Source organism: Gouania willdenowi, chromosome 21 (genome assembly GCF_900634775.1).
Source record: "Gouania willdenowi chromosome 21, fGouWil2.1, whole genome shotgun sequence".
Classification (NCBI taxonomy): domain Eukaryota; kingdom Metazoa; phylum Chordata; class Actinopteri; order Blenniiformes; family Gobiesocidae; genus Gouania; species Gouania willdenowi.
This window is the reverse complement of record NC_041064.1, coordinates 23,773,707-23,797,054: the sequence shown is the minus strand read 5'-3', so window position 1 is coordinate 23,797,054 and position 23,348 is coordinate 23,773,707. Positions and strand designations below refer to the sequence as shown.

Below are 23,348 nucleotides of genomic sequence, written 5' to 3'. Positions count from 1 at the left end.
ATCCCAGTTTCCTCCTCTCACTGAAGTGCACGAGAACTGAACGTTCACTACTGGTAAAACGCGTCGCCACGCAAAAGGATGCACACAAAATATAGGAAAAGGGAACATTTGATACCCTGTCAAGAAGGAAAACAGCCACTTGTGCATCTAAAGTTAGTCCAAGACTGAAAACAAGTTAGCACCGTGCACACGCTTCACTATATATCATGGCAGCCAATGAGAAGACTCCGTCGTGGGCTCTGCTCACCCCTCCTTTCTCTAAATCCTGTGATTGGAGCTGGAGTTTTAATTTATTAGTTTTATTAACTAAAGTAATTCATTATAAGGCACTGACAGCACGCAGACGTACGTTTTTTTCAAAAATGATTAGGATATAATAATAATAATAATAATAATGATAATGCATCAGTTTTATATAGCGCTTTATCATAGACACTCAAAGTCGCTTTACAGAATTAAGGCATTATTCTTTCACTCCACACTTAGTGGTGGTAAACTACTATTGTAGCCACAGCTGCCCTGGGGCAGACTGACGGAAGCGAGGCTGCCATAGTGCGCCATCGGCCCCTCCGACCACCACCAACACTCACTCACACACTACATTCATACTGAAGTGCCTTACCCAAGGGCACAATGACAGATACCACTGGGTGACTGCCACCCCACTGTGGCACCTGGAATTCTCAGTGGTCTCCCATCCAACTACTAACCAGGCCCAGACCTGCTTAGCTTCCGAGATCTAACGGGATCGGGCAATGACAGGCTGGTATGGCCACTATATGATGCTAATAAGATTTATTTATTTTTTTATTAAAGAAAATGAATCGAGTACCCCAGCTTTAAAGAACCATGCTTTTTCTATACGACTTATACAATATACATCATACATGGCAACATGCAGCAAATCATTATGGAACTCAACAAGCTGATTTCTTCCATTTTCAGTGCTGAGATTTATGTTATTCTGACGTGTAGGACTTTCTGCAGAAACTTTTGACATCCATCCACTCACCTTATCCTGCTCCTGACAGTTCACTTCTCTTTGTTTGTGTCAGTGACACTTTTTCTACAGCAGAGTCATGGAGGGCTGCTGAAGTTGACTTTATCTTTTCTCGTTTTCCAGTTTTTAAATGGCAGAGTGTGCACATGAATAAACACTGTGTGAGTAATAATGACAACTCAGAGCTAAAAACAAAGATTGCGGGTCTCTTGAGATTCCCTTTATGGCAACACAGTTAAGAATTTGTGGTTTCACGGAAAAAAAAAAAAAACGACAATCACCCAGGGTGAGTTCATGCATTTAGGAAGAGGCAGGCACAGAAACAGGAAGTGGCATCATGCATACACCTCATGCTTCAGCACATTTCTGTTCTAAATACGTGTTTTCTTAGCTCAACTAGCTAAAACATCCTTCATCCAAGTTTTAACAACTAGTAACATAACATTAATTGACTCTTATTGGATGGCCATGAGCAGACATCTCAAGTGTCCGTAAGTTTTTTGCATATTAATGGAGTTTCCCAAATGATGTACATTCTCCTGTAATACTGAGCTAACGCATGCAGGGAAAACACCAAACTGTGTTTGCACTTGTGCAAGTAGAATGCAAATGGCAATTGAGGGGGGAATTTAAAAAAAAAAAACGTCTTTGTTGGATTTCATTTGAGGGGGTAAGGGAGATATTTGAGAGGGAGTTGCCTCATTTATATACATGAAAGGAGTCACCTTAATGTGCCCACATAGGGCTCTGGCAATGAGGTAAACACCCATTAAGTTTAATTAAAACATGCTCATTACCTTACACAGTCTACACAATATGTTCATTAGAGTTCCTAAATTAATTAGTGAACATTAGCTTGTGATTGGCTGTCTGTGTCCGAGTGCTATGATAGACTGAAACCAGTTCAGTGTTTCTGCTTTTTTTGTTGCCATTTATGCACCACATTGAACAGTATATAATATGCATAATGTTTGTTTGCATCTAATTTGGGAAGCTTACAGTTATTCTTGGGAAGCTTACAGATGTTTTTGGGAAGCTTACAGCGGTTTTTGGGAAGCTTACAGTTGTTTTTGGAAAGCTTACAGATGCAAACAAATTTAAAATAAACAAACTTTAAACTTGAAGGTAATGATTAGATATTTGTAAACGAGACAGCAATTTAAGTGCAACATAAAAAAGAGGCTATCACAGGCTATTAAAGGAACAAGAGATAATAAGAAATCTTGCCACAAAAGAATTCCTCAGTCTGAAGCCTGAGTAACGGACAGTAAATTCTTACCTGAGGAGTTGAGGCTGCGACTGAGCTCATAGGAATTCAACAACTGACATATATTGAGGTGCAGTGCTTTAAAAGTAAAGGAGAGCACAGTTTTTCAATTCAATTAAATTCAATTCAACTTTATTTGTATAGCGCAATTTACAATAAAGTCATCTCAATGCGCTTATCAAAATATAAAATCATAATAAGAAAGAAAAAACCCTACAAGATCCACACGAACAAGCATTTAGCGACAGTGGGAAGAAACAACTTCCTTTTAACAGGAAGAAATCTCCAGCAGAACCAAGTTCAGAGGTGGCAGCCATCTGCTGTGACTGGTTGGGGTTAGTGGACAGAAGGACCAACAGAACAGGATAGAGAAATAGAACATCAGAGTGTCCCAGACTAGTTGAGCCATGAACCACAGATCAGGAACTGCCATCATCAGTTTCACGACACCTGAAACAGAGAAGCTGCATAATTTGCTTTCATTTGTTGCCCCCTTGGCCTGGGTGTGTCAGGGGGGCACACATCACTTTTAACGAAACGTGTGTGTACGTATATGTGTGTGTGTGCATGCATGTAGACATGAAGGGAGGGGGCCAACAGCCGATCTTCCCGTAAAACATGTCCGTCTCTCCCAGCCGTCAACTGGCCGTGCTGTTGTAGTGGGGAGACTAGGGCATGGAGGACCCCCGAGTGCAAAACAGGTGTAGCTGAGGGATGGGTACATCCAGCTGCCTCATCGGAGGAGAGGACAGCAATCAGGCCGTCCTCCTCTTCTTCCAGCCTGTGTGGGCTGATCAGCTCTGCTGAAGCCCGGGGCAGGCTGAGGAGTGGACGGTCTTGACGTTCTGATCTGTGGGCCCTGAGGAGCCGTTTGCGGGAATGCCTTCCATTACACGGGTGGAGATAGGGCTGGAGATTCCCAAGGAAGACAGAGTCGGAGGGCTCCGTCGCCACATCGTTGCTGCATGGAGGCCAGCGCAGAGCCAAAGATCCCCTCCGGGACTATGGGCATGTCCAGGATGTCGCTTCTTTCCCTGTAGTATCAAAAGCAGTTTAGCATTTTCTAGACCGTCAAAATGACCAGTTGGAGTGACCTCTCGTGGGACATCTCTATAGTTAAAGAGTAAAGAGAGGCTAAACAGGGCTGATAATGTCTTTGTTTGTCGTTAAAAGCTGAACTGCTGCTTTTTGCATGCGTTCTTGACTTTTTAAGCATCCCAGCTTTTAGTAGTTTAGTTTTTATGGACTGGATACTTGCATAGACTTGACATTATAGTCATCTCTCTATATCTATTGCATGGAGTTTGTTCTGGAGTCTATCCAATGTAAATAAGGCCATTACACTGGAATAGACAGGTTGTCTATTGTAGAGCTATAAACCTTACAATGATTCCTAATAAGTTCTAAAGCATCCACTCTTTAGTGTGCGCTGGTTCAGAGTGCACTGAATGTTTCCACCTGCTTCCTTTCAGTTGGCAGCAGCTCTGGCCCTGTCGACACCACTGTATTGTAATGACAGACATGGGGACTATGTGCAATTGCTAAATTAGTTACCAGCTGTAGTGTGTGTGGTAATTGATTGCAGGTTAAGAGGGTTGATTTGTAACTCAACCAAGCTAATAATTTGTTATTGATTGAAGCATTAGCCAAGAAAATACTACTGGGAGACCTAACACTGCCAGACTGCTGCAGAAAGTTGTAATCAATTGTATTACACCGCACTTAGCTCACGTTGCAAGATACAGAAGGCGGCAGATGACGAACTGCTGATTCAGATTTACTGAAAGTATAATTGGTGCTACACCGTGCACAGTAGGTTGATGTAATGAGTCTGCAGGCCGGTAATGGTTAAAGGGTACCACTAACTGATTGTTCTAAAAAGTCCTTTTAAGATTAATATTACTTTAATTTGCCTTGAGGTGCCATCCAAGATTGAGTTTATAGTGTCTTGGATGACTACTTATTAATACCTTGTCATTCAGGGTGTGAATTCTTGTCAAACTGTCTGCTCGCCAATAACAAACCCTATTATATTGCATTATTGCGTAAACCACAGACAAATAAAAGTATAAACATTTATTGATCAAACAAGTTAAACCTATTTACACGATAACTAAAGGAGCTCTACGCTCAGTAAGCTAAGGATAAATGCTTGAGTATATACAATATCAACGTAAAAAGCTTAGTAGAAGAAAGAAAGAAAGAAATTAAACTGTGTGTGTGCGCGCGTGTGCGTGTGCATACATGTGCGAGAGAACTATGCTAGATCAGCACGGATATGAGAGCTATGTGACTGTAATTACTTTTTGGCCCAATTGCAATTTCAGATCCAGAGTACTTCAAATTCTGATGACGGAGTCGGTGGTGTGTCTCTGTGGCAGAGTGGGCTGGTGAAGAGAGTCTTTGTCCCTCGGGGTGCTGCTCTTGGCGCTGCTTCCGTTCCGGGTCCTTCTGGCCTGGGGTCTGGTCCCTGCTGGCTCTGGGCCCGCCGGCGGGTGCCCGCTGGCTGCCCGTTCGGCGCGGCTCTGGCCGTCTGCTGGGCGTGGGCCTTGACTCCGCTGCTGGGGTCTCGGGCGGGGGGCTCTCTGGGCCCTCCCCTCGGGGGTTGGGTGCTTGAGTGTGGGTGGGTGGGGGGGGCGGATGCTGGCGGGGGGCTTTGGGGTTGGGGGTTGGTGTCGGTGGCGGTGTGCGCTGGGTGCTTGGCTGCTTGGGGCTTCCTCGGATGTGTATGTGGGGGGCGGTGGCTGCCTCTCAGCCTGGGATCTTGGGGGCGTCTGGGGGGTTGCTCGGCCGTGGGGGGGTGGCCTGGGGCTCCCTGGCCCCCACTCTTTCTGCTGGCCTGGCTGCATCTGCGGGCCCGGGGCAGGTCCTGGGTTTGCGGTAGCGGTTTTTTTGCACATATACTGGTATACGATGCACTGGCACGCCTTGGGATGTGGGATAAAACTCATACTGGGCTTAACTTTAGACATGTTAATCCAAAATACCTGCTATCGGTACTACCACTCACTCATTCCCCCTGTCCACAGCCACCACCTATATAGCTATGCCTCACACTTGTCACTATACTGGCTTGAAGAAAAGAAAGCAAAAAAAAATAAAAAATAAAATAATGGTCCTACCTATCTGATAGGTACCAGTTTGTACACGTGAATAATAGGTCTTCTGTGTACACTAAAGTAAGCTACGGGGTTCCTCAGGGCTCTGTGCTAGGTCCAATCCTCTTCTGTATCTATATGATCCCCCTTGGTAATATTATGAGAAAATACTCTGTTAACTTTCACTGCTATGCTGATGATACCCAACTGTATGTATCAATGAAGCCAGGTGAGACAAATCAGCTATCTAAACTTGAGGCCTGTCTAAAGGACATTAGGGCCTGGATGGACCAAAATTTTCTTCTTCTCAACTCAGACAAGACTGAGGTCATTGTACTGGGCCCACGACACCTTAGAGAAACCTATGCTAGCCTAACTGCCCTAGATGGCATTACTCTGGCACAAAGCACAACTGTTAGAAACCTTGGGGTTCTATTTGATCAGGACTTATCCTTCAACTCTCACATAAAACAAACTTCAAGAACTGCCTTCTTTCATCTCCGTAACATTGCTAAAATCAGACCTATCCTGTCTCAGAGTGACGCCGAAAAACTAGTCCATGCTTTTGTTACCTCTAGACTGGATTATTGTAATTCTCTTTTAGCAGGCTGCCCGAGCAAGTCACTTAAGACACTTCAGCTGGTTCAAAATGCTGCAGCACGTGTACTGACTACAACTAGGAGAAGAGATCACATTACTCCTGTATTAGCCTCTCTGCATTGGCTTCCCATAAAATATAGAATAGAATTCAAGATTCTTCTTCTCACTTATAAAGCCCTAAATGGACAGGCACCAGTCTATCTCAAGGAGCTTGTAGTGCCATACAATCCCCCCAGAACACTACGCTCTCAAAATGCTGGACTACTCGTTGTTCCATTTGTCTCTAAAAGTAGTATAGGAGGAAGAGCTTTCAGTTATCAGGCCCCACTTCTCTGGAACCATCTACCAACCACGGTTCGGGGGGCAGACATCCTCTCTACCTTTAAGGTTAGGCCCAAAACATTCCTCTTTGGTAAAGCTTTTAGTTAGGAACCAGCTCATAGCTCATAATTAAGATGCAATAGGCATAGACTGCCGGGGGGGGGTCTGGCATGCTCGGTTGGAGAGAGGTTGGAGAGGGCGTTAAGCGAGAGGTCATTTAGGTTAGAGAGGGACCGGAGAGGGTCCCATTCCTCTCTCAAACACTCCCTCTATGTCTGCTTCTTCCCTTGTGTGTTTGCTCCTGTACTCCTTCTGGCTTTTGTCTTGCAGGTCCGTGGGATCCTTAGTGTGGAGTTACAGAGTCTCAGCGGCTCTGTCTCCACCCTTTCCTCTGCACACACCCAACACAGCATAACGTGGATGGCTGTTCATCATAGATTCCTATGATGAACAGCCATCCACGTTATGCTGTGTGGATCCACACAAGGTTCCTGCTGCTTAACAGAAGGTTTTCCTTGCTTCCATGATGAATTAATGTTGGGTGTGGGATACATATGTATGTATATATACGTATATATGCATATGTGTGTATCCATAAAATGAAGAGTCCGTCCTTAAGACTGCTCTACTGTAAAGTGTCTTGAGATACCATTGGTTATGATTTGGCGCTATACAAATAAAGATTGATTGATTGATTGATTGATTGATTGATGACATACTGTATCTGGGTTTAACAATTACCATTGGTTGACATTTTTACGGCAGCCAATCAGATTGCATTGGGCGATTTGTGGGGTTGTGCATGGGTGTGTTCATGAGTGGATGGATACTTCTTTGGAAAATAAATTTGAAAATAACTAATATATAGTTATATTATAACCTTCAAAGTAAGACAAGAGCAGAGCATAATTTGCTGGTCAGTTTGACACTAAGCATGATATAAGCTTGCATTGTTAATATTAATTAAGAACACTTAACTGTAACTTTACTGTATGTAACTTTATTCTATTCTGTCCTGTTTTCCTGTTAATAAAAGAGTTAATGACACCGTGTAGGAGAAATACATTTAAAAAATGTATCAAAAATCTCTTTCCTTGTTAATTCTTGGAGAGGAACAAAGGAAAAGCCGTTTGACATGTGCTTCAGTTCTTAAAAAAGCAGGGGGGAAAAAACAAACAGCTCTTTGGTTCATGGGTTGTGAGAGAAAGAAGGGAGGAGGACGTGGTCTCCTACATTGGTAATATATTAAACGCATTTTTTGTTATATACATTTTCACTACAGGTACCCTTTAAGGAAGAGCCACCAGTTTGATTCCAACCTAAGCCATCGCTGTGGGATGTTGAGCAAGTCTCTTAACCCTAACTGCTTGTGTTGTGGATGAAAACGTCTGCTAAATGAAAATGTAATCTTGTAACTGTAATCTCATTTGAACGGCCTGAGAACAAGCAATTCATCACATTCAGTCTTGTTAAAGCAGAGGAACTTCTTAAACAAGCAAGACAGAAGAATTATGTGACTGAAATAGATTAGAATAATTCAAGGTGGCCAAACATTTGGTTTAGCTTGAGTTGCTCTTCAGGTGACAATATTTCATCTTCATTCACTTGGAACCTTATTTTGAAAAGTCTATTCCAGTCCAAGTTTCTCACTAACTAATTAATTAGCTGTCAGAGTGTAGCTGCTTTTTTCCAGGTTCTATCTTGGTCTTGCCTGAGGAGGTTGTTTGAGATGTGTTATTGCTCCCATTCTTAGCCCTCAGCACACTTAATTTCACTCTTATTTCTGTATTGTATTTCACTCAGCTCTAAATCTAATCCTTCCTGCCTTCTTCTAGTTAGAAACATTTTCTTTTTCATCCCACAATCTTCCACCTACCAGAGTTTTATTTCTCACCCTTACTTTTTCGTTCCCTTTCTGTTCATCTGTGCTGAATTCCGAGCTGGAAGCCCAGAGGAATTGAAACTTTGAAGGGGAAAAAGGATTTTAAAGTGACTGAGAGAGAAGTTTTTCTCTTTGAAGCCAGGTGTAGAAATGGTGCATTGAGAAGCTAAAGTTGTCTCTTCTCTTCTCCAGCTGTGTCTCAGTGGCCCACCTTGGTAGTTAGAGGAGAGGTCATCACCATGACGGCGTCTCCACGGGGCCTCACCTCCTCGTCTGTGGCCGGCCTCCTCCTCCTCAAACTCGGCCTTCTCCTTCCAGCCGTTTTCACACAGAGCTCCAATGTTCCGTCAACAACGCCGCCGTCATTGTTTGACCCGCTGACACTGCTGGAGTGTACAAAGAAAGAACATCCAAAGGTTTCCATCCAAGGTCAGAAATCTCTAAGCAAAATAATTTCTAAAAATTGGCAATATAGTCCTTGTTCAAGGCCTTAGTCTTGATATATTATTTAATTAGAGAAGAAGATTATTAAAGGTTTTTCACTTGTGCATTAGAAATGATTAAGATTGTCAGATATTACTGATTTTACATTGAATGCAATTTGTTAAAATACTGTATGTTTAATGTATGAGATACTGTTTTTTAACACTGTTTAACATAAACCACTGAAACAATATTTGTTAAACAACTGCAGTCAGAAGGCCAGGATAGCGTCCGTCATGGTTGGTGTCCATCTTTGGAGTGTCAAGCCAGAGGGGACAAGACATAGATAGCTGTGAGAATAATGGCACTCATCTTTACAGTGAGCCATAAAACAAGGTCTTCCTCAAGGCGTGAAAACAAAACGGAGCAGTCTGAGGCCCGGAATTTCAGACAGATATGGCAGAATGAAAGGTAAACACAGACAAAATTGCTGTGTTTATTTTTGAATGGGGTTGTTTGTGTTTCATCCGCCATGGGCTCTGACGAAGATTGAAAAGCGCCAAAAATTGCCTTTGAGGACTAAAGGAAAGAAGTATAGAAAATTGGAAATATGGCTAGGAGGTTTTCTTGAAGATTCTTTTTCTCCACACCCTGACGACAGACATTTTTCTTCAAGTTTGTGTTTTTCTTTCCTCAAGTGCAAAATTGTTTTCTTTCAGTGCTTCCTTCTTAATACCACATCATTGGCTGTTTTGTCTCATTGAAGTGTTGAGTGTGAAAAGTCAAGTCCCTTACTCTTAGATTTCCAATCAATACATTATTTTCCCACTAAGCCCAAGCTGAGGTCACCTGTATGCTGGGACATTGTCATTGTCCTTCTTCAGCTGCCCAGATTCCAGATGTCCAGATAAGCTTGAAACCCTTCACTGCTTCTGTTCAGAGGCGTGCCACTGGAGAATGGCTCCCATGGTAGGGAGCTGCAGGGCTTCTTGCCTGTCAAAGCCGGCCAAGTGGGGCATTATGTGGAGGCAGCCTTATAGAAAAAACCTGCACAATGAAAGTGCCAGTGAGAACCTGAGATTAGTCCCTGTGATTGATGACCGCTTTATAATGGCTTGCTGAAGCGATACCACAGTCACCTGAAGGAGACCTGAGAGGTCGGTAGAAAAAGATTTGTTTTGAGTCTGTTACTATGCCATGTAAACGTTGTATTTGCAATGAGAGGTAAACGTTTAGTGTTTGTGTTGCACTTTGCACAGCAGTGTTTCTGTGTCGGTCAAAGTGATCCTCAACTGGAGTATGTTGCCTATTTCAATCTAGCTGTATTTTTACCTTCGGCCTGTCGGACATTTGGAGTAAATTATCGGTTCCCAAAATTATTACACTGAAGTGCTAGTTCAGACCCCGTATGATCTAATGTTTGAAATAAACTCTTAGGGCCTATACAACAAAGCTAGATATATACAGTATATCCTGGATTTATTTCCGTTAGCGGGCTTCACCTAACCAAACATTCTCTCCGTCAGACAGAAGCTGTCCTACGAATCTCGATTACAACTCGCTAAATTAGGCGAGTTGATTTCAGCCTGGGTACGTGCGAGCTCTTGTGACAGAGGTGGAGATTACAGCGTCAGACCAATCACAATCACAGAGAAACTGGAGAGCAATTTATGTCACAATTAAGGAATAATTCTTTAAAAATATGGAGAATTAAAGCGATTATCTGGAGGATGAAAAGAGAGAAAGAAAATTCAGAAGCAAACGTCTCGATGTTCCTCCCTAAACAGCTCTACATCCTCCCTCTGCCTCTGCCAATCTACCACAGTAGCCACTCCTCTACTTTTGTGCACATACATAGCGGAACATAACATGGTCGCCTTGGGTCGCATTGATATACTGTAGGTCTATGGGTCATTGTTATTCTTTTGACAATCGAAATTTCGGAGGTAAGAGCCAAAATCATATTCACCTGTTTGCTGTTGTGACACGTGGCTTTGTTTCCCTGCACAGTTCCGCATTCATTTTCATTGACAGTCTCCGCTACAGGAAGTCGAGGCCTATTGGCTGGGCGATCGCCGCACAATTTGCATAGGGGTCTATAGGACAAAGGCGGGACTTATATACATTGACATATATGAATGACCACTGGCAGGAGACCATAGTAAAAGACTACATAGGCATTTTTTTGCATTTCAAAAGAATGATGCATAAACATTGATTTCTCAGAAACTCTGCATATGATCTTTAAAATCCATAATTCAGCCCAGAGATAACACTGTTGCTGCAGTAAAAGCAGCAAGTAATTAATGCAGGAATTTATGAGTGTTAATGCTTAAATTAGTGAGATTATAACTGAGAATGTACAGACAGCGCCCGATGTACGCAGGCTTTTATCAGCTGACGTATTTTACTTTATCAGTCCATCAGATAAAAATCTCTATATTTCCTATAGGAGGTCATCACCGGTAAATGAAAAGATTGCATCGATGCCTAAATATTCTCTCTCCTGTCAGCCTCACATCAGATCCACACAGTGACGTGTTCACACATCACCTTTTATTGGTCAGGAGGCGTAACATTATTAGTCACTCAGATCTTATCCAGAACAAAACCTTGTCCCGACCAGGTTCGGTGTTTTAGTTACCATGGTGATTTAGCTCTGTAAGACGTTAGCCAGCTTCGTAGTCCAGCACACGCTGATTTAATCCCGGAAGTTAGTGCAATATCAGGAAATATAGCTTTGTAGTATAGGACCTTAAAGAAATTAAATAAAAACATTTTGGGAAAAGCATTTTATTGTTATTTTGTGTGAGTTTACGGTGAATAATTTAAAGCTAAAGATAAAGACATAGTATAGGCCTCATAGACCAATAAATTACTGATCATTTGCTGGGAAAAAAGATGTAGAAGGTGAAAATTACAGCTTGAAATGTCTTTAGATCTCCACTGTAAACACTTACTTAAGCTTCATGCATTGCATTGTGGGATGTGGAGTCCTGGAGATAGATGCATAAAAGAACTTCCGAGCTGCAATGTCAACCATTTTACATCCAGTATTTTAGGAGCAAATGATCTTGGATTTGTTGATCAACGAGGCCTACACTATGTTTTTATCTGACAAAAAGTTTAGTTTTGTCTCCAGCAGCTTTAATCAATACCCCAAAAAAGTGTCGATACATTTGGAAAAGAGACCCGAAAGAGAATAAAAAACAACTTTTTTCTACTTCTGCTGGAAGTCATCATACATGATATTGTTGTTGGTGTTTCTATCTTCCACAACAGATGTGTATTGTGTGTCTAACAGGCGGCAAATCAGTGTGCACAGCCCACAGGCACACAATGTGCGAGCTGCCATCTCGTGATTTAGATGGATGATAGTGACTAGAACACAAAGTGCACGTCTGATAAGAGCGTGGCACGGGTACAGCCTCCAGAATGCTCCAACTCCTGATAAGGAGTGGACTGTGGAATTTGTGGAGATTTGTAGATTTGTGTTGTGAAGCTTAGAAATGGGGTTTAGGGACGGCGTTAAAATTTTGTTTGGTTAGTGAAAGAAAAGGATGAGCTTTGCCTTTGTCATAGTCAGAGCAGCAACATCCATCAAAGCTGCAAAATGTTTCAGGAGGGGAGTGTGTGCAGAAAAACAATGTCTGATAAAAATGGACTTTGCCCAGGGTAACTTTTCACTCAGTGAAGAAGTTTAAGTGATTGATTAAGTGTTGTTCGTCTAATCTCCTCTAATGTCCCTTTAAAAAGACACAGATAAAAACTGCCTGGTATCTAATTCTCTTCTGGTTGCCTTTCTAATCTTTACATTGCTCCTTTATCCATGCTCATTGTATTTCCTGTGAGTTTCTCTCCATCGTTCACATTGTTCCTTTTTCATCACTTTTCTTGTCTCCTTGTTTTATTGGTAAAAGGAACTGGACTGGCCATTTTGAACAAACCTGTCCATCTCTTTCATTGTCTGCCTCATGATGCTGTTGTTAAGCCATCGTATCACCATCTAAAAAGCATTTGAGGAGCACCGAAGGCACATCTTTGTTTCAAGTCTTTGTTTAAGCATCAAATAGGTTCCTTTTTCACTCTGGATTATAGAGGTAGACCTGTTTGGAACAGTGATTTCACAGCTCTGGTGTGTTTACAACCATCAATCAGGACTGAGGCTGGGTGGCGCTGACTTTGGCAACCTGCTGAGGCTGGCCTCTCCTCTACTGATGGTCTGTCAGGATATCTGAGAGAAAGCAGATTGCTCTGGAAAATACAATGCATTTAAAAGCATAGGAAATGAGTAAGCAGCAAGAAAGTATCTCTGTTTTATTTTTCAGTCCATGTTGTCATTAAGATATTGCAATTACACAGCACTTAGCCACCTTCAACACCCAGAATGCTGTTCATAGACTACAGCTCTATCCTGTATTCCCTCCAGTCATTACATTTGCTGATGACACCCTGTCATCAGCAGAGGTAATGAGACTGCGTTACAGGGACAAGGTCAACAAGCAGGTTGGTGTTTGGAGCCCAACCTTCTGCTCAACACCAGCAGAACTAAGACATTGGTGATAGACTTGAGGGCAAAGGGGCAACCAGCTCCATTGAGCATCAATGGGGACTGTGTGCAGCAGGAGTCCTCCTTCAAATTCTTTGAGACACTTATAGCTGAGGACCTGGCTCTTCACAGGATACTCCACTATCTTGAGTCGTCTCACACCTACGCCCATGTTCTGTTTATTGATTTTAGCTCTGCCTTCAACACTATCGACCCAGTCAACCTCTGTAATAAACTTATGGGCATAGACATTGACATCTCCTTATGCCTCTGGATGTTAGGATGAGTGGCCTCTTATGCCAACCCCTGACCATCAGTACCAGTGCCCCTCAGGGGTGTGTCTCATTGCCCTGGTTGCTCACATCTTCACACAACTCAGTATCCATCCTTAAATACGCAGATGACACAACAATAATTGGACTCATCCCTGACAATAATGAAGACCATTATCATGCCCAGGTCACCCAAGCAGTCACTTGGTGTCACAACAATAACCTTCAGGTCAACACATCAAAAACTAAGGAACTCATAATTGACTTATCTCATTCCCCCACACCCAAAACAGCCCTTTCCATCAACTCTGAAGCCATAGTCATCACAGACTCTTTCAAATTCCTCTGTACACACATCAATAACACATTCAAATGGAAACAGAATGCAGATAATACCTATAAAAAAGCCAATAAAAGTTTTTCTTACGACAGCTCAAAAAGTTCAGAGTCAGACACAACATCCTCCTTCAGTTTTACAAGGCCATAATTGAGAGTATCCTCACATCATCGTCTGGCACGGAAACTTGGACAGTCATTCAAAACTCCAACATTTAATCAACAAATCATCCAAAATCACTGGCCACACACTCCCATCCATAGACACTTTGTATCACAGATGCGTCAGAGCCAGCCCTCCTTCTAACTCGAGTTCTTTACATCGATCTGGGTATGTGTCTGGCGAAACCTTTTGGAACCAGGGAGGGAAATGAACAGAATGCTTGAAGCATTCTGTTCATGAAAAGCTAGATTCTTCTAAAACTGAGTTTATAGCAGCTTCAACATGTTCATCCTCCTGCGTTGACATCCTTCCAATTGATTCGGAGCTATGCTAATAACAGTAGCCCAGCTAGTTCCTCTCCCTGTAACTGTGCATGCGCCAGTTTTGCTTCTACGCTTCTGCCTTTGTCACACCCTGATATCCCTCCTTAAACCACAATGCTGCCTCATGATTGGTTCGAACCATTTTGGTTCGCTCACAGAAGGTAAGGGCTGGAGCAGTACAAGATGGATTCTGGCGTTTGTGAACACCAGGAGAATCCATCTTGCAGGCAAGGTTAGCGTCACACTGCAAGCATTGAAAATAACCTCAGATCACACCCTGCTCACCACCTTTTCACACTCTTCAGGCACTTCAAGTCTTTGTCAGCCAACTCAGCCAGATTTTAGGACAGTTTTTTCCCCACTGCCATGCAGACGCTAAACTAATACTTAAAATAATCTTGTAATGTTGCATTGTTTAACTGTCTGCATATATGTAACTATGTACTATATGTAACTGACACAGGAGATGTGAGCATGATGTGCTGTACCCAAAACAAATTCCATCAACTCTGTTGTGTGGCCATTAATAAATTATTCTGATTCTGATTTTCTCCTGGACGGCCAATACATCCGCGGTGGTAAAAAAAGGCCAGACAGCGACTCCACTTCCTAAGGATACTCAGAAGGAACCATCTGGACGAAAAACTACTAGTGGTCTAGTAGTACCTTAATGTGCTGCATTACAACTTGGTATGTCAACTGCATTGTGGCAGTCAGAAAGAACCCGCAGAAGCTCATTAGGACCGTACAACCCATCACTAGCAGTTCCCTAACCAGTACACACCCAGAACATCACCTGTTCAACTTCATGCCCTCTGGTAGGAGGTACTGTTGCTTCAAAAGCAATAAAGAATATGTGCACTTCAATGTAGATGATGTTTTTATTGCTTTCTAAATGTGTTTATTATTCAACGCTTTGTTGGTTCATTCCTGTGTTACTGTCTTCTTTAATATTTATTGTGCACTGGCCAGAGAAGCACAGCAATTTCATATACCGGTACTTGATGTTCAGTGAGAATAAATATTACATTCTAGCCAATGGCAAACCTACGATACTAACTGTACTACATAGTTTGTCCCAACAGTCGGCAGAGATTGGTTTTTAAACTCAAGGTGTGGCCCAATCCAGTCATGCTGTTCCAATGGCTAAGGAAACTGTTCCATTTCGTACTCATTGCTAGATGTAAACCTTCAATAAATGTGAACAATAATGATCAATTATTAGTTATATTTAATTCATAGTTACATTGAGAATACTTTAAAACTAACACCTTTTGTGTTACTATATTTCATAGTCTGTGCTGCCACTGTATGCATTTACCAGGAAATCATTTATGGGTGACATCTTTGGTTTTGTAGTCCCAGGGGGTTGAGCTGTAGCCTTTACAAAAACTGTTTTATTTTTATTTTTCTCACGTTAACATAACATTTTGATGCGTCTTAAGGATCAGGAAAACAATTCTTAGGGTTAGGGTTACACTTTTGAGATACTCCATCTTTAAAAACAGAGAGCCATTTTCTTACAGTTCTGTTTGATTTTTTTGTCACACTTGAATATGCCATCAATAACACATCATATCAATGTCAAATTTGTTTGCAGACCAAAAGATGTTATTTTTTTTAATTAAAAATGAAGTCGATACTGTCTGCATCTTTCTTCAAATACAATCTATATTTTCTCTTTCTAAGAACCTGCTCTCATTTCATTTTTACGCTAGGCTGGAACAGTTTAGGGTCATTTTTTTTTTGGGCTGGTTTTGTGAGAGATAGTTACAACCTTACTGATGGCCGACAGAGAGGATATTAGCCTGCTGGCCCTGCATTGGTCCTCATGTGGCCTCTTGGTCCCCAAATCTCTTCTGTGCTCATATCCTGAACATTCTCTATCTGAGTTCAGTCAAGTAGAAGGAGTGCAGGAAAGAAAGGAGCATGAAGAGATAGAGGAGGAGTTGTGCTCCAATGAGGTGAAGCGGTCTCTGTCAAACCTCCCTGTGCTTGCACACGGTGGAAACCAACACGAATGATAGTGGAGATAGTCAGGATTTGGACATGCAAGATTAGGTGATACTGGAATGGAGGGAAAGGCAAACAGTGATATGGAGAAGACCAAACAAAACATATTTCTCGAAGGTATGACCAGATAAGCCCTGTGTTGAGAAGCGCTTTAAAACTAAAATAAAACTTTTACTTCTCAAGTTCCAAGTCATATTCTATAATGTGAATAAATGTTTTATTTATGACATTGTTTGCACTTTATTTGCACATAAATACACTACCTATAAATTCAAATTTTATGGTAATTTGTAAATTGTTAGAATGATTCGTTTTTCGAACGTTTTCTCTCGTGTTTTGTTCGCCAGCTTAAATTTATTCAACCTTTCATCATTTATGTGGTAATTGACACTGAAGCTGATCTTTCATTCGCAGGATCACCTAGCAGATGGCAGATAGCAGCGAGTCTACACGTGACTTGCTTTGTTAACGTAAATTGCATCAAACCCAATGCCCTGGAGATTTTTTTAGTATCCGATCCTTTCAGCGAGTTTGCATCAGAAAGACATTGTGTTTTGGGGTGACAGCCCAATGGTTGATGATGGACAGCCAGCTTTAGCATAATAATTGTCATTCACAGCTCATTGATTAGTGCAGGGCGTTAGGGAAAACACAGCTGGGTGTCTGATTATAATACTAATGTCAGATGATACGACATATGAAGCAGAGGTTTGCCAGGTAAACGGAACTGTTCTAAGACCTACGTTTAAAGGTCCTTCATCCTCCAGTGTTGTTCTGAGGAAGCCAAAAAAATTTAATTTTTTCATACTTGCAGGTGTTGGGCATACAATCTCTTCCTGCACTGCTCAAACTTAACCCCCCCCCCCCAGAAAGCGCACAAATGTCACACCAATGTGGGCCCGACCCATACAGTTGCTGGGAAAGTGTTTGCTGATTGGGAATATGTCGCCGAGATGTCGGCATTTAATTGAAAATGACCACAACACGACGTCTGAACGACCTACTGAGCAAACCGACGTTGAAGTGACAGGTCTTTTTTTTCATTCCGTCTTTTTTAGACGTCAAGACATTGTCCGTAAAAACTTTCCCTCTGCACCCGCCAGCGTCGGACCATCACGTCATTTTCGGTCGGTTTGCTCAGTGGGTCGTTTTGATTAAATGCTGACATCTCGGCGACATATTGCCAATGAGCAAACGCTTTCCCTGCAACATCGGGGCAATGGAACTTGATGGCTTGAGCCAACATTGACGCAACGTTTGTGTGCTATCTACTGGGCCTGTTCTACAAACAATAAGTAATCAATAAAAGTATTTGATAAATACCTAACATACACCATAGTCATTTGATTTATTATACAAACGTTATCTTGGTTGATGGATTAAAGATGTTATTACCAAAGGACTCATGTTTGCAGCTTGTTTATATGTAAAATGTTATGGTATCTTCCTAAATCACCAAATTGAGTCTAGTTTCACTTTTATTCTTTTTTAAACCCAAACTCCGGTGACTTTTGCACAATCATGTACCGCTCAGCTCAGATTGACCTTGAGGAAGAACCCAGCAGCTCAAATTTGAAGGATTAGATCATATCTTTAGCGAAATGCCTCTCTGAGCTAAAACTCGGGGAAATCTCACATTCCATGAAGTTTTTAGCAAGGAATGAATCCAATCATAAGTTGGGGAGAATCAAAATGCTTTTTGCAGATCTTGGAAACATTCTTAATCTAACTTTTTCAGCCTAAACGGCTTCAGCTATGGTGCCGATTTATTATTTTAGTCACAGATTGGTGTTGTGAGAAGATGCTGCTTTCCCCACAAAATAATGGTTCATTCAAAGTACTTGGAAATGTCATGAGTTATGTCTTTGTATGACAAATGTGCCACTGTCTTCATCTCTCTGGCAATCCTAGGTAGCACATTAATCTGCCCGCCCCCTGATTGTAGGAGTAAAAATGAATGCACAAATCATTTATCAAGAGCACTTTGGGAGCCACAAATAAAAACACGAGGGACAGAGATTCCCGAAACCACTCCACAGTTCGTTGCTGTCCATCACCATCAGGACAGACAGTTATGAGGTGAACAAGTGAGCAGCCCTAATAAAACCACTTGTGAGCAGGAGGATAAATGTCAGTCTGTGATAAAACCCTCGCTCGTGGGAGAGAGTAAACAAGTTCACGGTTCACGTGCTTTCTCAAAACGACTGAATGTTTCTCGCAGGCGTCTGAAGAGATATTTTTTTAAACGCCTTAATCTGTGCAGCGCTTCCAATTTTGTACTTCAGGTGATTTATGCACAAAAATAAACTCTGAACTTAATGCTTCAAGGAACTGTTTTAGTTGTTAGGTGCGTAAAGCGTTTGTGGAAATGATTCTTTAGTTGTCTCTTTGTTCTTCAGCTTGTTTTGTTTTTATGGTTTATGCCTTCATTTCCAATCAATGCTTGGATTTTATGAGGGTGATAAGTCCTTTTTTTACAGCTCCGTCACTTTTAAATGAGTATATTAAAAGGTTGGGAAAAAAGTTTACTTTAAATGACTCTTTAAAATAAGATTTAGTTGTAAGGTTTGAGTAGTAATTATGTTATCCTGTGATTAAAAATAAATTCACAGCTTTATCTGAGGTGTGTTTTTAAAGGTGTTTAATGAACAAGTGGTTCAGATTATTATGACTGCATTCGAATCTTAAAAAGAGAAACGATACAAAGACTGGTTTAGCTGTAGGTGTATCAGTGGAAAACATGAGGGTGATTCGCAGGTTGGCGGTAATTAATGGTTTCACATATATAATTTTGGGACAATATCACATTTTTCTATGCTTTTTTCTCATTAAAACATATAAGGTGTAAAATTAATAACAGTAGCTGACTCTATTAACCCTATTTAGCATGTTAGGTACAATTTCTGGAAGTTTAATATGCAGTGATTTCATCTAAACAGGGATAGATGAAGAAATGGAAATGAAACAGAGAACTGAAAAGCAGGTTCCTAATCTTTTTTGTCCCATGTACGGTACCCCCTTTCCATTTTTGTCAAATCATGTGTACCCCTCTTCATATCATAAGTACTCTCTCCATAATTTCATATTCTTTTTCATTTGTGGAACAGCAGGCTCTCCTAAACCCCTAACTGTGTCTCATTGGTTCACAACATTGGTTCCCTAATGCTTAATCTACAAATTTAAAGTGGAATTTATTAAAAAAAACTTCAATAGCACTTAAATAGTCTCCTTTGCAATGTAGCTAATTATTATCTCCTATTGTCATAAGTGATAAAATGGCCTCTACAGCATAAAATAATCATGTTTCAATAAATTACAAGAAAATATAGCATTTTATTAGAGCTGCTATCCAGAGTTTCTGAGAAACGTCTCAATGTCTCCACTTCCTCCCACTGCCTCTCCCAATCTACCAGAAGCCACACCTCTACTTTTCTGCATGCGCATCGCAGAACATAACAAGATCGCATCGGGTCGCATTGATATAGGTCTATGGGTCAGGTAAGAACCAAAATCATATTTACCTGTTTGCTGTTGTGACGTGCAGCCTTGTTTCCATGCACAGTTCTGCATTCACTTTGATTGACAGTTTCAAAAACAGGAAGTCAAAGCCTATTGGCTGGGTGCACTCAGCGATCGTTTCCATTTGTATAAGGGTCTATAGGATGACGGCGGGACTTATATACATTAATGTATATGAATGACCACCGGCAGTAAACCATAGTAAAAGACTAGTTAGGTATTTTTTCGCATTTCAAAAGAATCATACATAAACATAGATTTCTCAGAAACTCCAGATATCAGCTTTAAGCAATAGTACTGTTAGTTTGTGGTGAATTTGTCCAAAAAATAGCCCAAAATGAATCATTTCCCAATTATTTTTAAATTAATTGTTAAATATTTCCGAGTACCCCCTGCATTGTGCTCCTGTACCCCTAGAGGTACACGTACCCCTTTTTTGGGAACCACTGGTGAAAAGGATTAACCCTGAGACCCAATTCAAGGAATTTTGAAATGTAAAATTGCAAGCCCGACAACAATGATGTTAAAAATGTGCATTTGTCAAGAGAGTTAATCAGAATGTTATTCATCACAAAAGCAAATCCTCCATGATGAGATGAATAGTGGTTTCACTGTTTGCTCTCTTATTACTACTTGTTGTTGCGATGCTGTGTACAATTAAGCAATCAACCATGATTGCTTCCACCTTTGCTGAATTTGTGCAATACAGGTGAGACTAATGTGAATACACAAACAAAAATATGCTGGATGGACTCCTGCATCCTGTATTTGTCAGAATAAATAGATATCCAGCATGTAGAAGAAATATTGATGCGTAAATCGGTTATTAGTTCACAGTGTAGCCCTATAGGGAATTGATTTGCCATCAAGAAAACCCATTAAATGGTTCTTCCTATCCTTTTCTTCCTCCGCTGTGGTTTTCTGAAATACCTCTATTCAATACAGCTTTACAAGGCGATTGAGAAATCCTACTCATCACTGACTGCTCTCATACTGTGCACAACACAATGATTATGACAAATTCCTTTATGTCTCTAAAATCCCCCATGTGGTGAAATCAGTTTACGTGTTCTCCGTTCCTGCTACGCAAAGATCGAAGAGAAATGCTCTTTTTTTCCTGCAGTTGTTAGTGTGACATTAAAGCCTGGCCAGGCGGCTGCTAAGCTCCTCTGCTTTGAGTTTGATTTGTAAATGCCACTTTCAAACTGCGCTGTGGCTTTAGCCTCATGCACCACACACTGAGTCGTGTTTGTTCCGATGTCAGGTTGTATCAGGATCGTTGTGCCTGAAGTGTCGCGGACAGCTTTATCTTTCTCTGTGGGAAGATGGGAAGCTTCCCATTCACCGTCATGGCATGCTTATTGAATGTCACAATCAATTCTAGCAATAAAACAAATATATATATTGAGGCTTAGATATGCCTTTAAAACATCTGAAATAGTAAACTTTTGACCAGGGGTGGACTGGGACATAATTTTACTTTTTATGTATGATTCTTTTGAAATGCAAAAAATACCTAACGAGTCTTTTACTATGGTCTACTGCCGGTGGTCATTCATATACATTAATGTATATAAGTCCCTCCTTCTTCCTATAGACCCCTATACTAATAGAATCAATCGCCAAGTGCGCCCAGCCAATAGGTTTCGACTTCCTGTTTTTGAAACTATCAATCAAAGTGAATGCAGAACTGTGCACGGAAACAAGGCAGAGCGTCACAATAGCAAACAGGTAAATATGATTTTGGCTCTTACCTGACCCATAGACCTATATCAATGTGACCAGATACGACCTTGTTATGTTATGCGATGTGAGTGCAGAAAAGTAGAGGCGTGGCTCCTGGTAGATCGGCAGAGGCAGTGGGAGGAAGTGGAGCGGTTTAGGGAAGAACATTGAGACGTCCTTTCAGAAACCCCGGATATCAGCTTTAAAAGGGGAAACTTTTTAACCCTTTTTCAACCTATATTCTTTGGCCATTTTGCAACTTCCTTTGTCACATTTTCAAGAACTCCTGACCCTTTGTTCAGATTTTAACTTCCTTTTGCCAATAAATATCACTTTTTTCCTGTTTTTCTTTTTGACACTTTTATCCAATTTTTGTCCTTACTTTAATTTTTTTGGCCACTTTTCAACCAAATCAGCTATAAATAACAATAATTACCACTTGATTCTTCCCAGCCCTACATTTGGCTTTTTTTTGGTTTCACATTATTGACCTTTTTCACTATTGTTTGCCACATTTTGTCCATTTAAGATACCCTTAAGATACCACCTGGTTCCTCTATATTTACCAATTTTTTGGCCACTCTTGACTGCTTTTGGCCCATTTTAGTCACTTTACACATTTTTCTTGCCATGTTTTTGCCACTTTAGCCCATTTTTAGCCACCTGCTACCATGTCTGCCTGCACTCGCTTGTCAAAAATACGTAGCGGACCGGACTGACCCACTTCTGGTCGATGGCCCACTGGCCCAGATGGCTAGTCCACCCAAGATTTTGACTTATACAACAGACTTTAATGTGTATTTGTTAACTCTATTTGCCTCTAGAGTTTGGTTTGTAAAGGTCATTTTCCCCATTGTTTAACCTTTTCTAACCCTCATTATCTCTTTCCCTCTCAGCACTCAACCCGTGGATTTCCACTTTTTCCCACCCCGGCGTTAGAGACTACTCCCAGCTCACCCTTGACCTGACGAGGAATGAGCTTATTGTGGGTGCAAGGTAAGAAACTGTAAAATCCACTCAGGTTTCTCTCCACATTACTCAGACCATCATGTTCTCCCATGTAATGTGTTTTTGGGGCAATCATGAACACTCTGAGATGTTATGTATCAAATGTGATGATGTAAGCATTACATTTGGTGCATTATACTTCTCCGAGTCATGGAAGAGGCAGAAGTGATAGAACATTCGGGATTGTTTACATGCGCATCCACGTCCTTAGTGGATGATTTACGTTTGAAGAAGAAGATAAATATACATAAATAAATATTCCTGTATTCCTGAGTTCATCATTTTTTATGCTATTTCAAGATGGGAAACACTGCTTCAGGGCTTCCCACAATAAGCAAGAACATGATATTGAAAAAAAACCCAAATAAAACAAAAACTCTATGCTGTCATTTCAGCCTCTGGCCACACGTATGCAAACACAACAAAACTTTATTATTGTGTAATAGCTTTAGTATCTTTACTGGAAATTAAGTTCAGTGGAGATATACTGAAGCAAACTATGTGATGATTTACTTATTTACTAATATTTTCCCTTCAAATATAAATCTAAACAGTTCCTTGTGTTTGAAGTCCCCTTTATATATTAAAATAATAATGATGAAAATTTGACAATAATTTAAATTAAATTAGAAACGTGATTTTTTTTTTTTTAAATGTAGATTTATTTTTGAAAGTTAAATTGAAGTTTGTGTATAGGAATTTAGAAAATGAAAAGTAAAACCATTGGGGTGATGATATTGATCACAATGAACGAGGCCCACGAAGCCCAAGCAAGAATATTAGTCCAGCTGGTACAAAACGGGATCACTTACATTGCAGTGAGGAATACTCACAATAATGAGGACAGGG

General features: G+C 41.0%; 1 protein-coding gene and 1 pseudogene across 8 annotated transcripts in view; one reads left to right on the top strand and one right to left on the bottom strand.

Annotated features, from left to right (window-relative positions):
* Positions 1–23,348, top strand: part of sema5ba (sema domain, seven thrombospondin repeats (type 1 and type 1-like), transmembrane domain (TM) and short cytoplasmic domain, (semaphorin) 5Ba) — a 239,119-nt gene that overhangs the window by 90,507 nt on the left and 125,264 nt on the right. For all 8 annotated transcript variants that reach the window (XR_003672616.1, XM_028435492.1, XM_028435496.1 and 5 more), the window contains 2 exons: positions 8,361–8,597; positions 22,388–22,487. Coding sequence is in view for 7 of the 8 variants with exons in the window: in XM_028435492.1 (XP_028291293.1) it covers positions 8,408–8,597; positions 22,388–22,487 (290 nt within the window). In the remaining variant the exon portion in view is untranslated. The remainder of the gene's footprint in view (positions 1–8,360; positions 8,598–22,387; positions 22,488–23,348) is intronic.
* Positions 663–780, bottom strand: LOC114455740 (uncharacterized; annotated as a pseudogene).